General features: G+C 44.3%; 1 protein-coding gene across 1 annotated transcript in view; it reads right to left on the minus strand.

The window, feature by feature from the left end:
• The window catches only part of LOC109890448 (parathyroid hormone 2 receptor-like), a 44947-nt gene extending 36125 nt beyond the window's left edge, over positions 1-8822 (minus strand). The window contains exons 1-2 of the mRNA XM_031824552.1: positions 8508-8822; positions 6901-7000 (exon numbers count right to left, since the gene is read on the minus strand). Of these exons, the coding sequence (XP_031680412.1) occupies positions 6901-7000; positions 8508-8615 (208 nt within the window). The 5' untranslated portion in view covers positions 8616-8822. The remainder of the gene's footprint in view (positions 1-6900; positions 7001-8507) is intronic.
• Between the last annotated feature and the right edge of the window lie 2810 nt (positions 8823-11632).

Genomic DNA, 11632 nt, shown 5'->3' on the forward strand with positions numbered 1-11632 from the left:
CTCCCACGACAACGTTCTGGGGAAGAATCGTCTCAGTCTTGGCCCCACTCTCCTCCGTCTTGGAGAACATCCGGGACAGGGCGTCCGCCTTCCCGTTCTTCGACCCAGGTCGGAACGTCAGGGAAAAATTGAAGCGTCCAAAAAACAAAGCCCACCGGGCCTGACGGGAGTTGAGACGTTTAGCTGATTGCACGTAAGCCAGATTCTTGTGGTCAGTCCAGACCACAAACGGTTGCTCCGCTCCCTCCAACCAGTGACGCCACTCCTCCAAGGCGAGCTTCACAGCGAGAAGCTCCCGGTTACCCACATCGTAGTTTCTTTCAGCTGGAGAAAGACGACAAGAGTAGAAGGCGCAGGGATGGAGTTTACCGTCAGTGGAGCTACGCTGGGACAGGATGGCGCCCACCCCCACATCAGACGCATCCACCTCCACAACGAACTGACGGGAAGTGTTAGGTTGAGAGAGAATCGGGGCGTTGGTGAATCGGCTCTTCAAATCTCGAAATGCTCGGTCTGCCTCAGGAGACCAACAGAACTTTCTGGTGCAAGACGTCAGTACAGTTAAAGGGACGGCCACCCGGCTGTAATCACGGATAAACCTCAGATAAAAATTCGCAAACCCCAGGAATCTCTGGAGCTGCAATCTCGTACCGGGCTGGACCCAATCCCGAACCGCCCGAACCTTCTCTTGGTCCATCTTGATCTCTCCCCTGGAGATGATGTACCCGAGGAAGGACGTCGTGTGGGCGTGAAAATCGCACTTCTCAGCCTTCACGAACAGACGGTTCTCCAATAACCGCTGCAGGACCTGCTTGACATGCTGAATGTGGCTAGAAAGCTCCTTCGAGAAGATGAGGATATCATCCAGGTAAACGAACACAAAAATACCAATCATATCTCTCAGAACGTCATTCACAATACTTTGGAACACAGCAGGAGCGTTGGTCAGTCCAAACGGCATCACCTGGTACTCGAAATGTCCCATCGGAGTATTGAACCCAGTCAACCACTCGTCCCCCTCCTTGATCCGAACCAAATGATAAGCATTACGTAAATCAAGCTTCGTAAAAACCGTAGCACCCTGTAAAGAATCGAAAGCCGAGGTCATCAAGGGCAGGGGATACTTGTTCTTGACCGTAATATCATTCAAACCCCGATAATCAATACACGGTCGAAGAGAGCCGTCCTTCTTGCTCACAAAAAAAAATCCTGCTCCCAGAGGTGATGACGAAGGCCGAATGAGACTTGCAGCTAGAGACTCCTTGATGTAGGTCTCCAAGGCCTCACGTTCAGGTCGAGAGATACTGTATAACCGTCCCTTGGGAAAGGCGGCTCCAGGAAACAGATTAATCGCACAGTCATAAGGTCGGTGGGGAGGAAGGGACTGAGCCTTCTGTTTACTGAATACTTCACCCAACTCGTGATATGTTTCTGGAACCAGGGACAAATCAGGAGGAGCAGAGGCACTGACCTGACTGGAAACGGCAGGAGAACAGGCAGTCCTAAGACAGTTAGCATGACAATCAATGCTCCAACTAGTTATCTTCCCCGTCACCCAATCAAACGAGGGATTGTGTTCCTTTAGCCAGGGGTAACCAAGAACCAGAGGAACATGGGGCGAGGACAGAATGAAGAAGGAGATAAATTCTGAATGATTCCCCGACAACAACATCTTAACCGGTTCAGTCCTCATAGTGATCCGTGCCAGACTACTGCCGTTCAGAGTGGTTGCTTCAATGGCTTCCGGCAATTGCTCCTTGGAAAGCCCCAGCTGTTCCACCAAGTCGGCATCAATAAAGCTGCCATCGGCACCTGAATCGATAAAAGCGTTCATCTCTAAGCTCTGATCGTTATTCATAAGGGTCGCTGGAAAACGGGGTCTGACAGGATTCTTGAGAGGTTGAAACTGGCTCGCTAAAATTCCTCCCAAAACTAGCGAGCCGGGCAGTTTAACGAGTGCTGTGGACAAGCGGAGATGTAATGTCCTGAGCTACCACAGTAGAGACAGCTGTTGGTCTCACGTCTACGTTGGCGCTCCTCCTTAGTTAGCCCGTGTCTCCCCACTTGCATTGGTTCAGGATCTGGTGGCAAGACCCCTCCACTAATCCTGTGTGGTGAATAACGATCAATACGTTCTGGTTCACTTCCTGAACCGAATGGTAACAGAGTTGCTGATTGATTGGATGGACCCCACTGCTTCTGCCTCCTTCTCTCTCGGACTCTATTATCTACCCGAATAGATAAAGTGACCAAGCTGTCTAGGTCACTAGGCTCTGGATAAGAGATCAGCTCGTCCTTGAGTTGCTCCGACAACCCCTGGTAAAAAAACGCTTGTAGTGATTCCTCATTCCAACCACTCTCCACAGCCAATGTCCTGAATTCTATCACAAAGTCTGCCACACTGCGAGCTCCTTGGCAAAGAGAGAACAAACGTTTAGCTGCGTCCTTACCTCGGACTGGATGGTCAAAAAGCTTTCTCATCTCTGCCGTGAAACCCTGGTATGACGTCATGCATGTGTCTCGTCGTTCCCAAACAGCTGAAGCCCATTCCAGAGCTCTACCACGCAGCAGCTCAATAACAAAAGCTATCCTAGCCTTATCTGTGGCGTAAGAGTAGGGCTGCAGATCAAAAACTAACCCACACTGTAAAAGAAATGAACGGCATCCTCCCAGATCTCCCTCATACTTCTCCGGTGTCGGAACCTTGGGCTCACGGAAGGAACCTGCTCCCGAATCGGCAGGTGATATGGGTGAAACAGGTGGTGGATGATCCGCCGGCAACCTGAGCTGATCCTGGATACTCGTAAATCGATCCGATAAGTTCCGGATTGAACCTGCTATCTCGTGTAGCGCCGTGTTGTGTTGTCCCAACATCTTCTCCTGCTGGGTAATGGCATGGCAAACGGAGTCCAGGTCCGCTGGGTTCATCCTTGGCCGGATCGTTCTGTCACGTTTCTTCAAAATTGAACCCAGAAGCAGACCAGGACAAGGAGAGTAGGAAGAAGGTGAGTATTTATTTACAAGTGAATGTGAATGGGTAGATATATCCAGGTGGCGTAGCGGGCAGCGGTGGTGAGTTGATGGGAGTAAATAGGTGGATCCAATGGGGAAGCGGAATCCTCCGACGACCAGGCGGGAATGGGGTAAATGATCCGGGTGAGTAACTGAAGACAGAACAAACGGAGGTAAGTTTAAGGCAAGCAAGACGTACAAAACAACAAAACAAATTCTATCCAACTTGAGGCTGATACTATGGCACAACATACTGTTCATGGCTAACGATCCGGCAGGGAATGGTTGTCAGGTCCGGGCTTATGAAGAGGAGAGATGATGATCAGGACCAGGTGTGCAGATAGCTGATGTGATACAGGTGCGGGTAATCAGAACTCCCAACTGGCTACATTGCCCGGCAACCAGACAGGGTGCGTTCCAGGACGCCGGAAAAAAACACTCCAGGACAGAACACTGGCAAATATCAGACTCAGGAAACGGGATTCGTGACACTGACTGTACAAATCCTCACTATCAGTAGCTGCAATTTGGCAGTACGCCCAGACCGCGTTTTGAGAACAAACTAAAGATATCTCAGTTTCAAGGTCTCAGCTAAGAGAGAAAGAAGCCTCGTGGGGTATTGATCTGTCACACGTTTGGAACCGGTATTCGTCGGTCACATGAATGAAACAAAACGGTAATGATTAAGTAATTATGCTAAATCATGCAAATATGACTTGTCTGCGTATAGCCGTATATAAGACAACTGCTGGGTCTGCCCATGGAGAGCTGCTGATTGATATGTGTACTATGGTGCATTGAATTGGTTGGAACCTCCCAGCGTGCTGACAATAAAACAATGATTCATTTAAGATTGACTTTGAGGTGTCCCTGTGTAAGAATTTCCACGACAAAACCATTTACTAATGATTAGTAAAGTCCTTTTGCAGTCCCTAATCTAAAGTGAGCACTATTTATAGTTTATAAATGTTGAGAGACCAGTGTAATTTCTCACAAATAGATTGGTAAACATTCCAGCTACACCTGGTAAAAGAATAAGCACGCCACACAGGATGTTTAAGGAAATATACTACATATACACAAAAGTATGTGGACAACCCTTCAAATTAGTGGATTTGGCTATTTCAGCAACACCCATTGCTGACAGGTGTATAAAATCGAGCACACAGCCATGCAATCTCCATAGACAAACATTTGCAGTAGAATGGCCTTACTATAGGATGCCACCTTTCCAACAAGTCAGTTCGTCAAATTTGTGCCCTGCTAGAGCTGCCTGGGTCAACTGTAAGTGCTGATATTGTGAAGTGGAAACGTCTAAGAGCAACAACGGCTCAGCAGCAAAGTGGTAGGCCACACAAGCTCACAGAACGGGACCGTCAAGTGCTGAAGCGCATAAAGATCATTTGTCCTCGGTTGCAGCACTCACTACCAAGATCCAAACTGCCTCTGGAAGCAATGTCAGCACAAGAACTGTTCGTGCAGCCGCAAACAAGCCTAAGATCCACATGCGCAATGCTAAGTGTCAGCTGGAGTGGTGTAAAGCTCACCGCCATTGGACTCTGAAGCAGTTGAAACACGTTCTCTGGAGTGAAGAATCACACTTCACTATCTGGCAGTCTGACGGACGAAGCTGGCGGCTACCAGGAGAACGCTACCTACCATAGTGACAACTGTAAAGTTTGGTGAAGGAGGAATAATGGTCTGGGGCTGTTTTTCATGATTCGGCCTAGGCCCTTTAGTTCCAGTGAAGGGAAATCTTAACGCCACAACATACAATGACATTCTAGACGATTCTGTATTTCCAACTTTGTGGCGAGCAGTTTGGAGAAGGCCTTTTCCTGTTCCGGCATGACAAGTGAGGTCCATACGGAAATGGTTTGTCGAAATCGGTGTGGAAGAACTTGACTGGCCTGCACAGAGCCCTGACCTCAACCCCATTGAACACCTTTGGGATTAATTGGAACTCCGACTGCAAGCCAGGCCTTAATCGCCCAACATCAGTGCCCGACATCACTAATGCTCTTGTGGCTGAATGGAAGCAAGTCCACACACTTTTGGTCATGTTGTGTGTATATATATATACAGTGCCTTGCGAAAGTATTCGGCCCCCTTGAACTTTGCGACCTTTTGCCACATTTCAGGCTTCAAACATAAAGATATAAAACTGTATTTGTTTGTGAAGAATCAACAACAAGTGGGACACAATCATGAAGTGGAACGACATTTATTGGATATTTCAAACTTTTTTAACAAATAAAAAACTGAAAAATTGGGCGTGCAAAATTATTCAGCCCCTTTACTTTCAGTGCAGCAAACTCTCTCCAGAAGTTCAGTGAGGATCTCTGAATGATCCAATGTTGACCTAAATGACTAATGATGAAATATCCAATAAATGTCGTTCCACTTCATGATTGTGTCCCACTTGTTGTTGATTCTTCACAAAAAAATACAGTTTTATATCTTTATGTTTGAAGCCTGAAATGTGGCAAAAGGTCACACACACACACACACACACGTGTGTGAATAACTAGCTAACTAACCTTTACAAACGTGGGAATAATGATTACTAAATGGTGGGCAAACTGTTTGTAAATGCCTTATAAATGTTTTATAATGGACCCTTAAAATAAAGTGTTACAGTCATTTCTGCATCTCTCAGAGTATATAGCAAACTGTATTTTCATAATGCCTCCCAGTGAAACCATAAGACTTCTGTCATGACTAAATTTGGATGGGTATCAGAAGCTGGTCTGTTTTTCTAAGTAACCAGGATTTCCTTACTCTATAGACTGTCACCAAACAATAAACAAACTAATTATCCATTATGCTCCAATATCTGTTTACGTTCTGACATTTCTAATCTCCCACCTGGTTTTAACGACTGGTAGATTCTGGATCAAACACACAAAGCGCTTTGTTTTTATCCAGCTCTCACACTGCTACAGAATGTGGGCGGACACACGGAGGATAATAACATGGAGTGCAGCAGCCAGAAAGAGAAACAACCGCAGGGTTGGGGCTGGCAAATTGGCACAGATTCAAATTAATGGAATAAATCCTCCTTTCAGCACCCACAGATTCCGTGGCTAGGGAGAGACACAGCATAATATCTGTGATCTTAAGTCATCTTTGTCTAATCAAACTGCAGTGGTAGTCCAAGTAAATAAAGGCTTTTCAAGAAGTGCCTCCCTCCGCTCTTCAAGAGAATATGAGAATATTAAGTGTTTTTAGTGGTTGCCATAATCCCAGTTATTTTTCCCAAAGACCACTTCTGCCAATTGTAGTTTTCATCCATGCTGTATAGAAAGTTGTCTCAAGTTACCGCAATTAAAAATATATTATAATAATTCGGGGGGGGGGGGGGGGGGGGGGGTGAGAAATAATTTGGATAAATATCAGAATACAAATTTTTTGCATGAAGCATTACTCAATTCAGTAAATCGCATGTTGAGCATTGACTGACAATGTGAGAAATGCAAGGAGTTCAGCGTTGTCAGTGTACATGCAACAGCACCACATCCAGTCTCTTTCACCAACTCCAACCTCTGACTGAGTGAAGCCTAGGAGAACGTGGGCAGACGTGGAGCAGGCTAGTGTTTGCCCGTCTCTCAAAACCCAAACCCCTTTTCCAATACGCGGGAGACGAAAACACGTAAAGTTATGGGATTTGGTCTCTCCAGACGGGATTGAAGTATGGCGGGCTGCTACGGTTACCATAAAGGTCTGTCTGGATCCACCCGGAAACACGCTGGCCAATGGGGCTCTGCTAAAGCGAGGTAGACCAATCATCTGCTTAGTGGGTACCGATTACACAAACAAACAAAAGGTTGTAAATGACCTATGCTGCCCAAAGAGTAAAATGATGTACGTAAGTCAGTGTTTTCCCACCTGCAGGGTTGTGTGTGGAGATGTTCTGATGACACGCGACTTTGACATCATACAGCAGGTACATCTGCTCCTGTGCTGTGAGGCCGACCTCTGGATGAACCTGAGGAGTAGATTGCAGCATTGATTCCAAAAAGTTGCCCCTTAGATGCTGATCTTTGGTCAGTTTAGCATTTCCCCCCGCTAATAGTTAAGGGTATGATTGGGGAGGGCAAGCTGATCCTAGATCTGCACCTAGAAAAATCTTCACCCCAATCTTGACCCCGGAGGTCATTTTGAGCTCAAACATAACGAGGAGAAATGGTAAAGTGGCTTTGATATAAACTTTGATAAAAATCAAAAAGGTCATATTGACAATGACATATACTGTAGCATAACACACTTCATAAATAAAACAGATGTCATATACATTTGGCACACAATAAGCAATCGCCACACGCTGATGCACTGTGCTCATACTTCCGCCTCATTTAAATGCATTCAAGGAGAAAGTGGATGTTGAGTACTAGTCAACAATGAATATGCAAACATTGACTGATGAGTACAGAAGTGGGCATGTCTGAACATATGCATGACAGAATACATTTTCACATGAAATAGCACTAATATAAAGAAACATAATGTGTGTGTGTGTGTGGGGGGGGGGGGGGGGTCATCTTAGTTTTACCATTATTTACAGAAGAAGTATTTTAAAAGATAGTCTGGGAGGAAAGGGTATAGGAGTAGAGGAATATAGGGGATTGTAGATGCAAGACAAAAGCAACCAAATGCATTATGCCAAGAACTTTGTCAACTAGACTTGCAATAGCCTGCCTAAACATAATAATACATGTTTTACTAGTTGAATGGTGCATTTCTAACATCCCTTCTCATTTAACCCTCACCCCATACCTACACCCTAATATACACGGAGTGTACAAAACCTTTGGAACATTTACTGTAACTCAGCAGACGCTCTTATCCGGAGCAATTAGGGTTAACACCTTCCTAATATTGATTTGCACCCCCTTTCGCCGCCAGAACAGTCTCAAATCGTCGGGGCATGGACTCTACTAGGGTGTCACAAGCGTTGCACAGGGATGCTGGCCCATGTTGACTCCAACATGGCTGGATGTCCTTTCGGTGTTGGACCATTTTTGATACACACGGGAAACTGTTTAGCGTGAAAAAATCCGACAGCGTTGCAGTTCTTGACACACACAAACGGGCACCTACTACCATAATATACCCCGTTCAAAGGAACTTAAAAATGTTGTCTTGCCCATTCACCCTCTGAATGGCACACATACACAATCCATGTCTCATTTGTTTAATGGCCCGTTAATTAACCTGTCTCCTCCCCTTCATCTACACTGATTGACATCAATAAGAGATCATAGCTTTCACCTGGATTCACCTGGTCAGTCTGTCGTGGAAAGAGCAGTTGTTCCTAGTGTTTTGTACACTCAGTGTCTATAATCTAGCATCATGTTGCTTGTAGCCTATGTAAAATGGTCATGCAAATTCCGTATGTGTGTGGTTTATTATATACACAGTGTAGGCTCCTGTAACAAAACATTATTCCACAAAAAATACAAACAATATTACTCTAAATCGTCTAGTCTACTTACCTGTGCGTAAACATGTAGGTAAATTACATTCCAGCATAAAATAAACTTCGCAAAGTTACTCAGAAGTATTGTATTCATTCTGCAGATCATTGGTGGACAGCGTTGCATATAGAGGATTCGATCAACTCCAAAATCAGCTGTGTTTCTGAAGCAAGCAGTAGTTCAGGTGTTGTGTCAAACTCGACTGGACGTTCTCCTTCCTGTAGTCTACTCTGTGCGTATTTCCATCCGACGCTCTTGAAGTCTGTTGAAAGAGGATGTCAGGAGAAAAGGGCGCAGGAATCGTGTAGGCTTGGTCAGAGTTTTGGTGTCATCTGTCTGAAATAAGGATGTAGCATAAACTTGTTCAAAACGTGTATTGATCATTTGTGGACCTTGAAATATATAGGCTATATGACTGGCCTTTCAGGCTACTTGTGTCCTGTAGTTCCTCTCTGAAACACACAATTTTAGTAGGCTAAGTTTGCTTTACAGAGACAATTTGGGCATGTTGTCTCTTCTGTGGGCCATGAGCGTTAAAAATGCCATATTGTTATTATTTTAAACACGAATACTCATTATGTTCAAAAAGTCGCAAGAAAATTCCAACCAGAAATATCCATAGGCTAGAAAAAAATTGAGTTTGCGCCTGATAACCAAAATAACTATTACTCTCTACTGTAGCCTAGCTAACCTACCTATAACTGCATTTCCCGGCTGCACGTGAGTAATGTCGCTATCTATCCGTAGTCATGAAATTTTACGGTGTGGGAAGGGATGTCCGCAGTGTGTGTGTGTGTGTGTGTGTGTGTATGTTCGCCCATAAGCGGCCAAAAAACGCATTTTCTAATTAAAAATGAATGCATTTTGAGAAAAATATTGTTTGCAATATTGTTCATGTTTAATCTTGGTCAGACTCAGAGTTTGTCAGATTTTCTGTGTGAACAGGCTACAGCGTTCAGAAATCTTAAAGATACACTCTGTGATTGGCATTACATCAATTGTTTTAATTTGAAGTGAATGATAAAGCCATTGTTTCTTGACGAATATAACTCGTGATCTTAGATCAACTGTTTTACCCCATCAGAACCCAAATAATAAGGTAACTAGATAACCAATAACCTGACTAGATCATAAAGGAACAATTTTCCAGACAGAGGATTGAGTTTACAGTTTATTAACCCAACTTCACACAGGTTACTGTTTGGCCGTAGCCCACGCCAAATAAATGAAGAATACCCTATAAAATAACCGTGACCTTCTCTTGTGAAGACCAGACTTAAGAGAGAGAACAATGGCTAAACCTGATCTTAACTTCCAATGCTCCATCCCCCTGCCCAACCCCCCTCCGCCAACCATCAGGATGCCCGGCATCAGAACATTCCAGACATTCCCGTGATTGGCAGATAGCAGGTTGATTGGCATGTTGGACCCTGCGAACACTGGGTGCTGGTACATACAACACAACCAACTAACCTAACACATAACTCACAGCTGTCTGTGCGGGTCACTACAATAACATGTATTAAACACTGTATAGCTTCAAAACATGGTTTAAACTATCATTTTGATCTCATGGATGGTCGGTCCTTGCATTCCTATCTCTGTCGTGGTCATTACCATGTAAAATGACCCATGAGCACCCTAGACCTTAACTGGCACCCAAGACCCGCTACAATTTAATGATCGCTCCAACAGATCTACGGACGACACAATCGTCATTGCACTAAACACTGACCCATCCCAGCTGGACAAGAGAAATACCTATGTAAGAATGCTGTTCATTGACTAGAGCTCAGTCTTAAACCCCATAGTGCCCTCCGAGCTCATCACTAAGCTCAGGGTCCTGGGTCTGAACCCTTCCCTGTGCAACTGGGTCCCGGACTTCCTAATGGGCCAATTTATTCGAGGTACTCCTCACTCTTTTGTTTGGGTTTCAACCCTGTGTTTTGTATACGTGTTTGTTTGGTCTTCGTCCCTGTGCCTTTACATGGCACACTGTAATTATGGTCAATAAAAAAAAACTATTATGCATTCCTGCGCCTGTCTCCCGATCCCTTTATACCAACGTGACACACACCTGTTAATTGAAATGCATTCCAGGTGACTACCTCATGAAGCTGGTTGAGAGAATGCCAAGAGTGTGCAAAGCTTGGCTACTTTGAAGAATCTAAAATCTATTTTGATTTGATTTGATTTTTGGTTACTACATGATTCCATATGTGTTATTTCATAGTTTTGATGTCTTCTCTATTATTCTACAATGTAGAAAACAGTTGTCACGACTTCTGCCGAAGTCGTTGCCTCTCCTTGTTCGGGCGGTGCTCGGCGTTCGACGTCACCGGTCTTCTAGCCATCATTGATACATTTTTCATTTTCCATTGGTTTTGTCTTGTCTTCCCACACACCTGTTTTAAATCCCATTCATTACCTGTTGTGTATTTAACCCTCTGTTTCCCCTCATGTCTTTGTCAGAGATTGTTTATTGTCAGTGTAGTGTTTTTTGTATAGGTGCGCGTTGGGTCTTCGTACCCATATTTGTTTATATAAATTTTTTCTATTTAGTGTTATGGAGCATGTACTTGGACATTTATTAAAAGACTCCATTTTACACTCCGTTTGACTCTCCTGCGCCTGACTTCCCTGCCACCTATACACATATATCTGACAACAGTAAAAATAAAGAAAAACCCTTGGATGAGTAGGTGTGTCCAAAATTTTGACTGGTACTGTATGTAAATGATTATTCCAGTTTCTGACGTTATTTCTGATATTTCTTAATTTCTATTTATTTTTCTGGAATACGTGTGTATTGTTTCTTAATGTCATTTTCATTGCTAGGTATTACTGCACGGTTGGAGCGAGAAACACAAGCATTTTGCTGCACCTGCAATATCTGCAAATCTGTGTATTCGACCAATAAAATTTGATTTGAGCACCAACATGTGCCGTTTAGAAGAGCATATAATATTTGGTGTGAAGTGAAAGCTAAGATTCTATATTTGGGGGAAATGAAGGCATAGATGGATTTTACTAGGGTGTCACAAGCGTTGCACAGGGATGCTGGCCCATGTTGACTCCAACATGGCTGGATGTCCTTTCGGTGTTGGACCATTTTTGATACACACGGGAAACTGTTTAGCGTG

The sequence above is a fragment of the Oncorhynchus kisutch genome, linkage group LG5 (assembly GCF_002021735.2).
Source record: "Oncorhynchus kisutch isolate 150728-3 linkage group LG5, Okis_V2, whole genome shotgun sequence".
NCBI classification, from domain to species: Eukaryota; Metazoa; Chordata; class Actinopteri; order Salmoniformes; family Salmonidae; genus Oncorhynchus; species Oncorhynchus kisutch.